Below are 16,543 nucleotides of genomic sequence, written 5' to 3' on the forward strand. Positions count from 1 at the left end.
CAATCTATAAATCTAACAAATAGTTCAGTTTAATAGCTCTGAAACAGAGCCCATCCGGATTTTGACAGCAATTAGTATAAACTGCAGCTCTGTGCACTGTCTTTTTTATTCACTAGCATGGTTTATCTCTGAAAATCTTATTTGATTATCAAAATATCACTGATATTACCTAAACAATATAGAAGAGATGTCCATCTGAAAACCTGCATTAGCCTCTATTATATGCCTTAATAGGAGACTGAAATATAGAACTCTTAAGTTATCAAAAAAGTTATCACAGAATAGACAAAGGTCAAGTAATAAAATTCAGTTAGATATCAGGTTATTAGAATTGACCCTACTATATAAAAGAAGTAATTTAGGGAAATATCAATGGAATGAAAATGGAGGTGATCATTTAAAAATACTTGATGACACAATGTGTAAACACCAGAGAAGAAAATCTTTGTTTTAATTACAATAAAATTACTAGTTAAGTTAGCCTTAGATTCTATATAATATTGTAAGTTAGAATTATGATATATTATATAATTTAGCTGAATGTAGATACCTGTGGCAGAAATGGCCATAAGTACTACACAACAGTTCTACAGAGTAGAACTATTGCTTGCAGTTAAGTGTGACCATGTGACTGAATTCTGGTCAGTGGAATAGGTGCAGGAGTGATTTATGCCACTTCCAGGACTGGGTCAAAAAACTTCCCACACCTATTTCTCCACACTTTTTCCTTTCTGATTGGTTGTCTGGAATGGAGATAATCCAGGCAACCTCAGAAGCTACTTTGTTAATATGGCAGAGTCTCAGTCAGTCCAAGTAACTGTGTGGAGCACAGCCCCTGTCCCATTCCTAACACTTTAGACTATTATGATTAAAAAATGTTTACTGGGCTTCCCTGGTGGTGCAGTGGTTGAGAGTCCACCTGCCGATGCAGGGGACACGGGTTCATGCCCTGGTCCGGGAAGATCCCACATGCCGCAGAGCGGCTGGGCCCGTGAGCAATGGCCGCTGAGCCTGCACATCTGGAGCCTGTGTTCCACAACGGGAGAGGCCACACAGTGAGAGGCCCGCATACCACAAAATAAATAAATAAATGTTTACTGTGTTTGACTCGATACTTTCATTTCAGCAGCCAGCCTACCCTAACTAATACAACTGTCACGTTATAGCTCCTCACAGATGAATAGCTTCCACTTTTATGCCAGCTCTATGTTATATTTAAATGCACTCTCTTTATTTGAAAGCTCAAGCAAAGGACGGGGTGCTGTGAACCTCACACAAAAGAAAAACAATTTAAGGTATTTGGTATTTCTTTACAAGTTTTTATGAATGTTAAGTATTATTACTAAGAGGAAAATATTTTATCTTTAAATTCTAAGATTTTAAAAACTATTCTGAATTTCTCAATGTCGTTTTTGAAACCAGGTCTAAATTTTTTTCCCAAAGGATTTACTTCAAAATTTTAAAAGATGGCAATGGAGAAAAATAGTTTTATAATAAAAAGATGGATTTAAAAATATATAAATAACATTTCAGATATATTATCTATTCATTTTGTAACTATGATCTGAGGGCTTAAGGGATGCCAGATATTGTGGAAACAAAAAACAATAAAAAGCTGTCCTCTAAGAGCTCCCAGGCTCATGTAGAAGAAAAGCAAATAAAGAGATTATTACAATATTGTATTCTAAGTGTACGACACATAACATGCACAGGATATAATGGGAAGAGACAGGAAGGCTCTCAGTGAATACTTGGGAACACATAAGCAGAAAAGGTTTCCTGGAAGAGTGATTAATAAGGACAAGCAGGAGTGGGTAAATAAATGGGAAAATTAACAGCCCAGGTAAAGAAGCCTGGGTCATGAAGGTCTACTAAAGAGCTGGGATATTTTAAGTCTGTGGAGAGCCAGTGAAGGGTTTTTCAGCAGGGGAGTTACATGCTCAAAATTTTAAAATGCAATATAAAAAATGAATAAGGATGAAGAGGAATGGCAACAGCGGAGACTACAATTTAGATGAAAAATAATGACAACCTGAATTTAAGTCAGTGGCAGTGAGAATGGAAAGAGCTAGGGAGGATGGGGAGAGGATGAGAGATATTTAGGAAGAGGAATGATAAGACTGTGGCCAAATGTAATAGAGATGAAGAAGGAAAGTATGACTTCCCAGTTTCTAGTTAGGGTGATTAAATTAATGTGGCAGTCCATTTATCAAGACAGTGGGAGAAATGATGAGTTCAGGTGTGGACACCCTTAGGTTGAGGAGAAAATGTTAAAAAGGCATTTAGAAATAAAGCCTTGAATACTTTATTAAGGTCAGGTGGTAGATATATTCTTTATTATTTAGGTGGTTTTTGAAACCCTTGGTTTCATGAGATAAATGTGCACAGCAATGTTTCTCAGAAAACGGTCTACTTTGTAAGGCTTGTTTACAACACACGTTTTTATGCTGCATCCCTCACCTAAAGACTTAGACTCTCTGGAAGTCGACCTAGGAATCTCTGGTTAGTTTCCCAGGCTATCCTTATTTATACTAAAATATAGAGCCACAGAACTCTGGGAAATATCAATAATGAAGTTAGTGATTCTGGATGGTTATACACCAAATTATTCACAGAGGTGATCAAAGGATGATGAAATGCAGTTTTAAATTTTCTTCTGATCAAAACGTTATATAAAAGTTTTTGGAAGTTGACATTCTATTTTAGGATAGATGGTACAGATTTATAGTTAAAACAGACCAGTATGCCTCAAAATTACTGGATGAGAATAGCCATTTACCTTCCTATCTTTAAAAAGCATTTCTAAATCAGAAAAAACCTCTTTGAAATAAGCCAAAATGTCAAATATCAAGTGTGCAATGAGAGGGTCCAACTCAGCATGTAACAACTCCCAGAATGGCTATGCTAAGTATCACAGAGAACTTAAAATAAGCTGAGCACTTTTCCTAAGTAAATCTGGTAATGTCCTCAAAAAAATAAAAACAAACAAAAAACCTCACCTTAAAAGAATAGCATATTCCTGCCTTGACTCTCTAAATTTCTCTTTGTGCATTTCATGGTGAGAAACAGCTTTTACATAAAATAAATACAACTGACAATACTGATAACACAACTGTTAGTTAACTTTATTTAATTGACTTTAGTAAAAATTAATGTTAAAACCAGGACTAGGACTATGGATTCCAACTCTCAACCCTGCTTGAATCAGATACATTTCTAAAATTAGACAATCTATAAGTTGATTTAGTAGCTCAATTTTTAAAAGAAATTTCCTGTTTCTCTCTACAATTTGTAGCTAGTTTATACTTCAAAATACAAAATGTTAAAAAAAAAAATACAAAATGTTATGAGGATGCTGAGTACTGCAGTAACTACTGCACAAAAATGAACTTAGGCTTGTTTAGCAAACTATTTTGTTTTATATTAAAACATTAAAATAGCCACCTTTTAACTCTGAAAAGTTTCAAAAGGCACTCGTGTTATCAGAAGCACATTTCTTTCATTACCATGAGCTCGAAGTAAAGCTTCAGCAGTAAATAGTGGAGCCTGGAGCATGTCTGCTGTTTCCACAATAAGCATATCTTTCAATCTACGAAGATCCTGAGGTCTTAATCCTTCATATGGCTTTAAAAAGAAGAAAAACAAAGTTAAATTGGCTATTATACTATTAGGAAGTTCTAAATGCCTATAAATAAATATATATGATTATCATTTATTTAACCTTCCAGTTCCAGTTTGGCAATGAAGTTAAAAAGGCTCTGTATGTTCCACTATCATGGACTTCAAACTACTCTCTCACAAGTCTTTTTTAAGATGGAAAGTGGATGCCTAGTCTCATGTACCTTATCATTCTAAAACAAAAGAATCATACTATAATGACAAAACCATCTTACTTCATAGTTTTAAAAATCTGAATAATACAAAAATGAATTAGAAATAAAAATCTATAATCCCACCACTGAGCAATGGTCATGATTAAAGTTCTCAAGTATTTTTATCCAGTCTTTTCTTTTTGCAAATCAATTGTGTGTGAATATATCAATATATGTTTTCACTTAGACTCACTTTTAATCACTGAACCACCAACATTTACACTTATTAAGATACAATCTGGATTGCTAGTGGGATTATATGATACCTATTAATTAATTTGGAGAGAAGTGATTATGACATACTATTCAACTTCTTATCATAAATGTATTCTCTCTGTTTATTCAAGTGTTAATGCTTCTTAGTTTTCTTCATAAAGGTACTGTATCATTTCAGTTTTCTTCATGAAGGTACTGTTTTTAAAATTCTTTTGTTATCCTTTATACTTTTTTTTCTTTGCATTTAACAGCAAACATACAAGGAATAAAATCACAAATGTCTCACTATTCAGAAATTTATAAAAGCTAAAATAACCTGTGACATGTTTTCCCCATTACATTTCCCTAATTTTCCCCATCCTTGCTTACAGCAATCACTATCATGAATTTAATTTGTAGCTATCATAATATTATGGCATAACATTAAATATATCGCTAAGCAACTTGCTTTTATTTTTATTCAGTACTGTGTTTTTATTATTAATAATGATACACATATCTAGTTCAATCCTTTAAACAGATGTAACCAGCTTACTGCAGTAAGCATAGAACTAAAGACCATAACTTAAAAAGCAGTAGAAATTCTCAAATACTTATCAGAATAACAACCATTGAGGAAGTCCTTTGGTAACATCCAGAGAGTTCTGGGCAGTCAGTAAGCCCTATCCCTTACAGCTGATTTATAGATATTTTAAAACTAGATATTATCTTTATTTCTTGCTTTGTTTTTTTGATTATCATGGAAACCATTTCATCAATTCTTACTTAACCCCATATGGTGGGAACTCTATTCACCAGGGGTAATTTCTCTCAGTTGATGTATGTTTCCTGATCCTAAGATGTCTTCTGGCAGGGAAGCATATACAAGCAATGAGTGTAGTAATGACAGGAAAGACTGACAAACTTGACTGCAAAAGAAACTGCCAAGGTTTAAACATAAAAAGTGTGTTGCTTTTAATATATAAGGAATTTGTGACAATCAGTAAATTTAAAATGTCAAAAGTTATAAAAACACAAACATCCTTAAGTATACAAACTCTACCTAACAAACTGGCCAAGGTTTGGAAAAAAACAAAAACACCCCTCAATATTGGTAAGGTTGCAGTGAGATGGCCCTCTGATGTACTGTGGGTAAAAACAGAAATTGGATTATCATTTAATGACTAAGCATCACGTATCATGAGCCTTTAAAATACTGATCTTGTGACTCAATAACTTTACTTATAGGAATCTATCCTAAGGTCTAATCACAATGTGAACAAAACTGGTCAACTGCAATGTTACTTTTAAAAGTGACAAAATGCAAGGAACCCAAATATACTTTCAGGGAGTTATAGGACATCTACATGTTAGAGTAGTTAGCAGTCATTCAAAATGTTTTCCATGATGAGTCTGTGAATATCAAAAAATGTTAAGGAAAAAAAAAACTACAGGATGTAAAATGTACAATATCATCACACTGATGAAAAATGGAAGGCAAAATGTTACAAGTATTATTTATAAGTGGTAGAATAATGAATATTTTAAATTTTCATTCTGCTTCTTCTTATAAAAGGGGTGTTTGGCTGAAAAAACTTTAATTAAAAAATTAAAGAACTTCCCTGGTGGTCCAGTGGTTAAGACTCCACGCTTCCAATGCAGGGGGCGCGGGTCTGATCCCTGGTCAGGGAACTAAGATCCCACATGCCACTCAGCACGGCCACAAAAAGAAGAAAAATTAAAGAAAAATCACTGGGGATGTTAAAAAGCTTTAAACAGGGGCAGAGCACGCACTCAATCAGTCTGCAGTGTTACTCTTTTTACAAATGATAGTAAAAACTTAATGCTGAATACATTTCATATCATACTGTATTAATAGTCTACTACACCTATATATGCATTCAGCTATACTGCCATGAATCTCTACATATTACAGGTATCCTACAACCTTAAGTAGAAAAAGAAATAAAAATTTAACCTAAACTATTCTATATAGGGATTAACTAAAAAAGGAAAAAGGGGAAATTTAACCCAACTATCCTTTAAAAAGTGCCCCCAAATCATCATATACAGTTTGCTTTTAAGCTAATTTATGAACCATACTTTGTCCTGCAAAAATCTACCAAATCCTTTTATGATTAAATTTGTAGTACTCATTGCAGTTAGAATTTATACACTATATATAACATTGCTTCTAGAAACTGTGTTCCAAGTTCAGATTTGGGACTCCAGGTATCTTTCCTGCCTCAGTAATGAAAATCAATATTTCCTGATATTCCCAGTGGTGGCAACTGTTTATTTCCTGGTATATTTCCTAAATGTTCTTTTTCAGATTAGCCATCATTCTACCTAATTTATGTTGAACCAAATAAAATTTTACTTTAGATACATTAAGAAAGGAATAATATTGATATAAAGCAATCTGTATAGATTCTTTTTTTTTAATGCACAGTTTAAAACCTAAATAGGTTACAATGGAAGAAAAATAGTCCTTGAAGGAGAAAGACATACTCCCTTCATGAACATGTAACATATTCACTCTGAATTTCTGCAATGGAACTATAACTAGGCCATGTGATGCATTTCAATACATTGCTCAGTTCCAAGCGGGCAGTACCCCTTTCTTCTGCAGGAGGGATTAAGATGAAGGTGCCTTTCTCTTTCCTGCTGCAAAGATAAACTGCTTCTTTTTCAGATTAACACAAACCAGCAATAACCTTCAAAGCAGTCCAATACTGATACAAAGAAAGAAAAAGAAAACTAATTTAAAGAGGAATGGCAAATAAAAGTGCCTAAACACATACAAACAATAGTTATATAAGTCCTCTCAGAATCAAGTTAGCACTGAATACTGAAGAATCAGAATCGTTTTTAGAGGAAAAAATTTACTGTGTCTTATAATAATGTCTTTATTTAAGAAATATTTATGGATGCCCACTGTGCATGCAGTGTGTTAGACACTGAAAATATTCTGCTAAATAAGGCAGTTATGGTTCTGGCCCTCATAAAGTTGACAATCTAATAAAAGAGAAAGGCAGTAAACAAGTAAACTATAAAAATATATAAACAAAATAATTATAGCATGTGATAAGTGCTACAAAAAATAAATAGGGTATATGGTAAAGAATAATGGAAGGAGAGGGGTCTACTTCAGAAAGAATGGTCTAAGACTGCCTCTCTGCAGAACTGATATAGTCAAGAGAAAACTTGGGAGATGATTTTAGACATAAGGAACAGGAAATGCAAAAGCTTTAGTATAGTCTAGGTGCTACAATTAGAGCAAAGTGTGCCAGTGAGATGATGTTGGAGAGGTAAATAGTGGCGAGACCATATAAGGTCTTATATCTGAGCAAATAGTTTGGATTTTATTCTAAGTGCTATGAAAAGTCACTCTACGGTTTAAGTGATATGATCTAATTTAAGTTTAAAAGGCACTCTGGCTACTGTGCACAAAATGGATTCTAAGGGGACGAGAACAGAAGGAAAGAGACCAGTAAGGAAACTACTATAGTAGTTCGGATGAGAAGTGAAGGTGGAGAGGACCTAGGGAGGTAGGAGTAGAGAATGGGAGGAGTAAATGGATTTAGGTTACAACCTTGGAGGTAAATTGACAGAATTCCCAGACTGCTTGGATGTGAGGAATCGAGAATGCTTGCCACATTTATGCTTGAGTGGATGGAGGTAATGTTTACTGAGACAAGGAAGACTTAAAGGAAAACCAGAAAGCAATGTCGCTGAAGCCAAGGGAAGAGTGTTTCACTAAGGGAGTGGTTAATTATGTCAAGTGGTGCTGAAGAATTCAAGTAAGAAAAGCACCTACTGGATTTGGCAGCACAGTGACTCTTGATGTCCACATCAGTGCAGTTCCATCAGAGTAGAAGGGAAGAAAGTCACACTGCAATGGGCTGAAGAGTGAAGGGAAGGTGAGGAAGTTGGTATGTATAGACAGCTCCTAAGTTTTGTTTTTCTCATATGAAGATCAGAGATATGGGGCTACAAGTGAAGGGGGACAGGGACAGGGCTGGGGAAGAGTGGTCAATGGAGAGGTTGTTTTGTTTTTTAAGATGGGAGTTACCAAAGCATGTTTGTTGATAAGAGCAATCCAGAAGACAGGCAGAGACTGAAGTACAGGACTGGAGTCTTGGAGTCAGCATCTCTATTTATATGTAATTAAACATACTTACATATGCTAAAGGACAGACACCACCTCCAGGTTTTCTAGATGTATTTTCATACTTATGGCTATGTAGATCACAGGATATTTAGCACATTGCAAAGAAGACCACACAAACTGGGTTTTAAAGAAGAAAAAAATAAAATTTAATATAAAATCCATATAATTTTTTTATTAAAAAAAACTTACCTCTCGTTTGTCTAATGCAGCATATTCAGCTTCTATTTCTTCAGCTTCAGGATCTCGTGAGAATACCATTTGAGATTCCAGATTGAGGGCCAAATCTTTGTGGTGTTGCTTTTCAGCACAATCACAAGGAGTATCTTTATTCTCATTCTCAGCAAACAAGTCTCCTCCATGTTTTACTAAAAGCTAAAAAAGATTTTTTCAAAAACTTTCAACTACAGGACTTCCCTAGTGGCACAGTGGTTAAGAATCCGCCTGCCAATGCAGGGGACACGGGTTCAAGCCCTGGTCCGGGAAGATCCCACATGCCGCGGAGCAACTAAGCCTGTGAGCCACAACTACTGAGCCTGTGCTCTAGGGCCCTTGAGCCACAACTACTGAAGCCGGCGCACCTAGAGCCCCTGCTCTCCAACAAGAGAAGCCACCTCGATGAGAAGCCCGTGCACCGCAAGGAAGAGTGGCCCCCACTCGCCACAACTAGAGAAAGCCCGCCAGCAACGAAGACCAAATGCAGCCAAAAATAAATAAATAAATTTATTAAAAAAAAAGGAAAAAACCTTGCAACTATAGACTTAAATGACAAGTTATTTCATGCTGCCTATTAGAAAAATTTTAATAAAGTAAGCACAACAAAAATTCAACAGTATGTATCTGAAATGACAATAAAAGTTATTTAGATACCAGTGGCTTCTAATTTTAAGATTAGCAATTCTTGCTTATTAGCGTTAAGATGACTTCCTTTTGAGGCTTCCCTGGTGGCGCAGTGGTTAAGAATCTGCCTGTCAATGCAAGGGACACGGGTTCGAGCCCTGGCCCAGGGAGATCCCACATGCCGCAGAGTAACTGAGCCCGTGCACCACAACTACTGAGCCTGCGCTCTAGAGCCCGCGAGCCACAGCTACTGAGCCCGCGTGCCACAACTACTGAAGCCCGCGCCTAGAGCCCGTGCTCCCAACAAGAGAAGCCACCGCAATGAGAAGCCCTCACACCGCAACGAAGAGTAGTCCCTGCTTGCTGTAACCAGAGAAAGCCCACGCACAGCAACGAAGACCCAACGCAGCCAAAAATAAAAATAAATAATGAAATAAATTTATTAAAAAAAAAAAAGATGACTTCCTTTGGTTAAAAACAACAACAAACCAATTTCTTAAACTTTACAAAGAAATTCTTAAGCATTCTGTCCAAAGTTTACTTAAAAATCAATAATTTTATAGTCATTCAATGCTCTAAATTTTATACATTTCTATAAATCTTTCTTAAAAAAGAAGGACACAGCCAATACTGTTACTTTAACCACTAATACCTGGATGTCCTGACAAGGTGGACAAAAGTTTTCATTTGTATCATTCATTATCCAGCTAAACGCTGAAATAAAATTCGGTTGAGCAAATCACTGAAGCAAAACTGTTTTCAATATTCCTCCAAATAAGCAATGAGAGCAAAACTGTTTTCAATATTCCTCAAAATAAGCAATGGGAATAGCTACTGATAGCCAAGTTGGGAAGATACTCTATCAAATCTCTTGATATTTAAAGGTAGGATTTCGCCCAAGGAAATCCCACTTTTAAAATTACATGGAATAGGGACTTGTCTTGTGCACTACTGAGGTTTCTGCTGGTTTTGCAGAAGTTAAATATGTTGTTATTAAGGGCTATAGGTTCAAGTTTCCCCAGTATGTCTGCAGAGACATTAACAAGGACATGAATACCATGAAGGCCATAATCTAGGACAACCCTAAAGGACAGCCTGACAATTAGTCATGGAGCTGATTCTTTTATAGAATTCAGTCACAACCATAACAACACAGTAACAGCCACCATTTATTGTTTTCTAAGTGCTAAGCACTATGCTGGGACTTCAAATACATATTCTTACTTAATATTAACAACCCCAAGTAGCAGGGATATTATAATGTTTCAGAAGAGTTAAACAAGTTGACCGAAGTTACTCAACTAATAAGCAGTAGAACTGGGATTCAGACACAAGTTTGACCAAGTTCTTAACCATGACTGGACATTGTACTGACCCAAAGAATAGGCTGATCACAAAATAAAGAAGTCAAATGTATTCCGGGCCCACCATAAAGTTCTGGCCAGATCTTATTTATGATCTAAATGTGAATACTTTTTAGAGATTTTCATTTTTTATGTGGGTTAATAAAAATGGTAGGTTCTTTTCATTTTCTTCCAAATAATTTTATCTCCTCTCCCTCCAACAAACACACGGATCTTCCTGTAAAGTTCTTTTATTGCTTTTGGAACTGTCATCCTTAATCCTTATGGTTCCTCCACAGTCATCCCAAGAGGCCCTGATAAAATAAGGGACTTATACCAATGCCAGGCCTGGAAGCCATGGGCTAACTTGACAAGCCCAATGGATATGACTTAGGCTTCTTGATCTAAGCCAAACGTATACCTCAGAGCTAAGATGGTTTAAAACATTTTTTAAGTTGTAAAAACAAGCAAACAAACAAACCAAGAAGAATATGAAACATAGACTTGTGGTCACAAAGCTTAAAATATTTACCCATTACATCTGGCCCTTTACAGAAAAAAAGTCTGTGAAGCAATAGCTCTCAGCAGTCACTGTTGCAGCCACCTTCTAGAGCCTGAAGGCAAGGTCATATCAGCTGCTATTTACCACCTGGAACCTTTTTAGTCTAAATGTGGTCCAGGGACACCAGGGGGTTTGTTAGAAATGCTGACTCTCAGGGCTACCACCCAAGCCCCTCCCACTCCAGGCCTCTAAATCAGAATCTGATTCTCATCTCCAGGAGATTCTTATGCACATTAAAGTTTGACAAGCAATGACCCTAGACTATGGCCTGTGTGGCATGGAAACTGACATATTTATATTACCTTCTCTGTTCAATACTGGCGACTTGTATTAAGTCCACAGACTTATCATACCTATTGCAGGGTCTGTTACTGTTTTCAGCCTTTCTGCTTCACTAACACAAAACAGACTATTTGCTTCTGGCTGCTACAGAACTGAGAGCTGACTTGACTCTATGGTTCTTTGATATTCAGAGTAGCAGAAAATGCACACTGGGATGGCTTTCAAAGCCATGACTTGATTTACTTCCACAACAGATACTACCACAGAAGAGATTCTAAATATTAGCAAACAAGATAAATCATCTTTAACTTAATCACCCTACTCCTTAGCAAAAGCAAAGACAAAATTTAAGAGGCTGTGCCATTCCAGAATATTGGTAAGAGGAACATTCCAGAGTATAGACTGCATTCCTTGGGGTTTAAAAACAAACAAACAAAAAAAGGATGTGTCAGAAGTCATTGTTGAGAGTCACTGTTGACTATTTTTAGAATTTGAGACTTCTTGCCTTGATTGGTAATTCGAAAGGAGTCCCCAGATGAGTCTGATGGGAGTGGGGTGAGGGGCCACAAAAACCTGTATCTCATTGCTGCAATTGGTACCTGGACAGAAACTCATAATCAGTGATGGAATGGAGGGTCCATGTTTACAGCATTTGTCTTGGCAAGGAAAATCAACGTATATGCTACCTTTGGCATAGAAGCTAGCTAGCTATCACCAGTACTGCCTGACATTGGAGGATTACTTTTTAAAAAAGAATTTTAGCATACTGAACTTTAGGGCCTAAGGCTGGAACACAAGAAAGCAGAAGATGTCAAGATATCTGTTAAACTTTTGCTGCATGAAGTCAGGTGTTTTGCTTTTATATAATAGGGTGTTACACGTGGTTCTGAAGAGGTAGTTTTTAAATGCTTCAACCAAAGCATTCTAAGTATCATTTTCTCCACTCTCAAGCAAGGAGAACTGAATATTTTATTCAAATGTTTTTTAGCCTATCTCAGACACTTGTTGGTACATACAGTTTTCTACCTTAAAAGAAACATACAATTATCACTATCTCAGCGCATCTGTTTATCGATTTTGCCTTCCTTTCTGTTCATAATCCCAGAGGAAGAGGGGAAGGACAGCCCTTAGTTCATGACAAATCCCTTCCCACCCCTTTGATCCATCATCTAAATGGCTGGTTGATTCTGAACAAGTCATTTAACTTCTGTAAGTCTCAGTTTACCAGGTCCATCTATAAAATGAGGCTTACATAATCTTGAGAAAAAATGTAAAAAAAGATGATTCTTAGTCTCTTCTGGTTGTAAAATTACCATTTCCTCATCTGTTTCCTCTATGATCCTGAGCACTCCATTATTCCTTTCATCTTCACTCTCTGACTTTCTACTGGCTCCTGGTACAGGAGTCCCCTATCTTAATTCTGTTAGCCTTCTTGTCACTTCCCCAATACTTTACTTTCTCTCTTGGCCACATTTGTCAAATTAGTGACTGACACCCGCTGTCTCTCTACTGCCTCAGCAAATTACTCAATTTCTCCCAGCAATCTGACTTCTACTCTGCCCACTTGACTATAATATTCCTGAAAGTCATTAATACCTCTCAAATCCAACAGCCTTATCACTCTTGTAATTCCTTGCCCTTTCTGAAGCACATCAAATGACTGACTACCTCCTCTCCTTGAAATTCTTCTCTTGGCATCCTCGACAATGTATTATTTTGGTTCTCTTCTCTGCTTTTTTGGTTTTTGTTGTAGGCCACTTACTGTTCCCACTCCCTCTAAACAGAGGCATTCTCCAAGTTGATGCTGTGACTTTAATTCTGTAATTTTATCTATAAAGTCTTTTCCTTGGATTTCTCATCTATACCTTATCTTGCAGATAACATTTAATTCTAAATCTATATTCATTACTCCCAGTTAGTTCTAATCTTCAATAGCCTTCAATAGCCTGAATACCATTTCATGTGGATAATCTAAGACCTCAATCTCCTTCTAAATGAAAACGCAAGATATTCTCCCTTCCTTCTAACCAATTCCTTCACCTCATCTCACTTAATTTTTTTCTTCTTTTTACTACTAAAGTGTAGTTGACATACAACACCTCATCTCATTTTTAAAATATCTGTCAATTGTTAGCAGCGTTCAAAGTGAACTAGGTTCAAAACCATCCTCAGTTTACTTAAAAATAAAGTTAATTTATTTTACTCTAATTATAGATATGATAGCAGATTGTTACAGAAAATGCAAAAAAATCAAAGAGAGAAAATTATATTATCTAAAGATAGCTCAACATTGTTAATATTAACATTTTAAAGTCTCCATCATTTTAAACTTTTCTCTCCCTTACTTTCTTGTATCAACTGACCAAGTCACCTAAATGCATCTGCCTCATTCTTTCCGTTTCTAATAGCACCATACAAATCCAGGCCCTTTATCAGTTCACAGCAGAATTAATGCAATAAGATTCTAACTCCTGTCACTCCCTCTAGTACACTGGTTTTCAAACTTGGCTGAACACTAGAATCATCTGGAGAAGTTTAATATACTAGTGTCTGGGGGTCCACTCTCAGAAATTCCAATTTTATCGATTTGAGATATGGTCTACACTATGGGATTTTTTGTGCAGACATGGTTACAACCACTGTTTCAGCACAAAGGTTTCCAAATTGTTTATGAATCATCTAGGTAATCTGATAGTCATATTAGGGTGATCTAGAGTGGGGATTAAATATATGAACTCTTTACAGGTGATTCCATTCTATGTCCCACAGACTACTGCTCTAAGCCAAGGATTCTCAAACTTTAATGTGAGTATGAATGAATCACCTTGGGGTTCTTGTTAAACTACAAATTCAGACTCAGCTGATCTGAGATGAGGCCTGAGATTCTGCATTCCCAACAAGTACCCAAATTCATGCCAATGCCAGTCTGAGGACCACTGTCTGGGTAGCAAGGCTTTAAGAACCACTCCTTTAGAAGTCCCCCCTTTCAACTCTATTCTACATTACAACCATTAGGCTAATCTTACTATATTTGCTTTCATAATAGCACTCCACCAGTCAAAAAATTTAAATGGCTCAATTTTCTATAAATAAATCCAAAATTCTTGGCATTAGTATTTCTACTTAGTATGGCTTCTATCTTCATTTTAAGTCATCTGTCTTATCAAACCTCTGCAAAATACTTCAATCTGCATTTGTTTGAGACCTAGAACAGTGCTTCTCAAACTATAACATGCAAACGAATAACCAGTAAAACTTGCTTAAAGCATTCCTGGAGTCTACCCCCAGAGATTCTGATTTGGAATCTGGAAGTCTGTGGGACACAAGAATTTGTATTTATAACAAGCTCCCAGGCGTTACTGATGTACAAAATGTGCTGAGGGCCACATTTTGAGTAGCCTCCTCCAAATACTTAAACTGAAATCTCATCCACTCAAATATTACTACTACCCATGAAATCTTCTGGGCTAAGTAAAATTTTTTTTTTTTTTTTTTTTTTTCAGTACGCGGGCCTCTCACTGCTGTGGCCTCTCCTGTTGCAGAGCACAGGCTCCGGACGCTCAGGCTCAGCATCCATGGCTCACGGGCCCAGCCGCTCCGCGGCATGTGGGATTTTCCCAGAACGGGGCACGAACCCGTGTGCCCTGTATCGGCAGGCGGACTCTCAACCACTGCGCCACCGGGGAAGCCCCTGGGCTAAGTAAAATTTAAATGATGTCTCCTTCCCTTCAATGCCTGTAACAGTTAATGCCTAAATAATTAATAGCTCTTAGCATCATAATGTTTTGGATGCAATAATAAAATCATAACTTTCTTGATTAAAAATTAGAAAACTGAGGCCCAGAAACAGGCAAAGTTACTCAGTTGCTGAGCTGAGACTACAATTTCTGTATTCTTTTTACAGTTTTAAAACCCCAGGTGCTAAAAACACAATATAATTAAGTAAAGCTCTTCAGTATGATTTGTGAATGATTTTTTTGGCTTTTCAATGAAGTGTGAAATACTCTGATAGCTGCCAAAGTGTCAAATAGCCCCTGTAGCTGTAAATGGAAGTGTGATTTATGACCTTTGGTTTTCTAGTGACCTTTATTTGATCTAACAATGAGCAGCTACACTTAAAACTTTGAATAAGCAAGTGGAACAAGGATGCATAGGAAATATCTAAAGATAACACTCATTTTAAAAAATGCTTTTCACAAAGAGCTGAAGCACTATCAAACACAACCACCACCTCTGTCACATCAACCAGTTCTTGAATCACTGTGACGGGTGAAGCACCAATATAAATAAAATGAGGCCTAATGACTAGGCTTGATCTAGGGAAGTCCGCAAAGGGGAAGAAAAATCACTAAACTTTTAATTGGGCCTTGCTAATAGACCTAACACATCATTCCTCTCCAAAGTCCATCTCTATTCCAAAGTGGAAAAACAAAAACTCAGCAACCAAGACAAAAGTGTGTTTTTTATAGTATTAAATTCTTGTAAAATTTATATTTTAATGGGGCTCCATTTTTGTACGCTGGGCATCCATTACATAGTATTTTTTAAGTTCTTTGTATACTTAAAGCATACAGGACTTGCTACATATTGATAACGTTATTTTACATATTTAAAATAAGCTTCTATAGTGTGGAGTCATCTTTGGTTTCCTCTCCCAATCTTTGCATAATGCAGGGGTCCACTGCAAACTAAGGCCTGTGAGCCAAATCTAGCCTGCTGCCTGTTCCTGTATAGCCCACAAACTAAAAACTATTTTTACATTTAAAAATGGTTGAAAGGAATCAAAAGATTATTTCGTGATATGTGAAAATTATAAGAAATTCAAGTGGGAATGTCCATAAACAAAGTTTTAATGGAACACTGCCATGCTCACTTATACACTGTCTATGGCTGCTTTCAGGATACTGTAGCATAGTTGAGCAGTTGCCTAAAATATATGGGCTTTCACAGAAAAAAGTTTGCTTACTCTTGAAATAATTCTTTGAAATATGAAAAAATTAAAATTAAAGGGGCTTTAATTATAGTTTGCCTTAATAAATGTTCAACATATAAGCATTTCTAATTTTCAAACAATTGCAGCCCACTCCTCTTTGTGTTACTTTTATCTCATAAATAATTTTGAATGATAAATATTTGTGAAACTCCAGATTTTCCTACTCAAGGAAGTTCTGAAAAATACAAAGTGAGGATCTGATATAAGCACCTGTTGTTAGAAGGTGGCCAACAGAGATAAAAAGAAGGGGCTGGCCAAAAGCGGCAAGGAAGAGTTCTGTTCTGC

At 36.4% G+C, this 16,543-nt stretch overlaps 1 protein-coding gene across 13 annotated transcripts in view; it reads right to left on the minus strand.

Annotated features, from left to right (window-relative positions):
- ANKIB1 (ankyrin repeat and IBR domain containing 1) overlaps positions 1 to 16,543 on the minus strand; it is a 159,237-nt gene that overhangs the window by 45,723 nt on the left and 96,971 nt on the right. For 11 of the 13 annotated variants that reach the window (XM_079932123.1, XM_079932130.1, XM_079932127.1 and 8 more), the window contains 2 exons: positions 8,431 to 8,613; positions 3,507 to 3,624 (listed from right to left, as the gene is read on the minus strand). In XM_079932123.1, the coding sequence (XP_079788249.1) occupies positions 3,507 to 3,624; positions 8,431 to 8,613 (301 nt within the window). Of the gene's footprint in view, positions 1 to 3,506; positions 3,625 to 8,251; positions 8,319 to 8,430; positions 8,614 to 16,543 lie in introns of those variants that run through there. The other 2 variants (XM_079932124.1, XM_079932129.1) reach the window with 2 other exon arrangements.

This window comes from Stenella coeruleoalba (assembly GCF_951394435.1).
Source record: "Stenella coeruleoalba genome assembly, chromosome: 9".
NCBI classification, from domain to species: domain Eukaryota; kingdom Metazoa; phylum Chordata; class Mammalia; order Artiodactyla; family Delphinidae; genus Stenella; species Stenella coeruleoalba.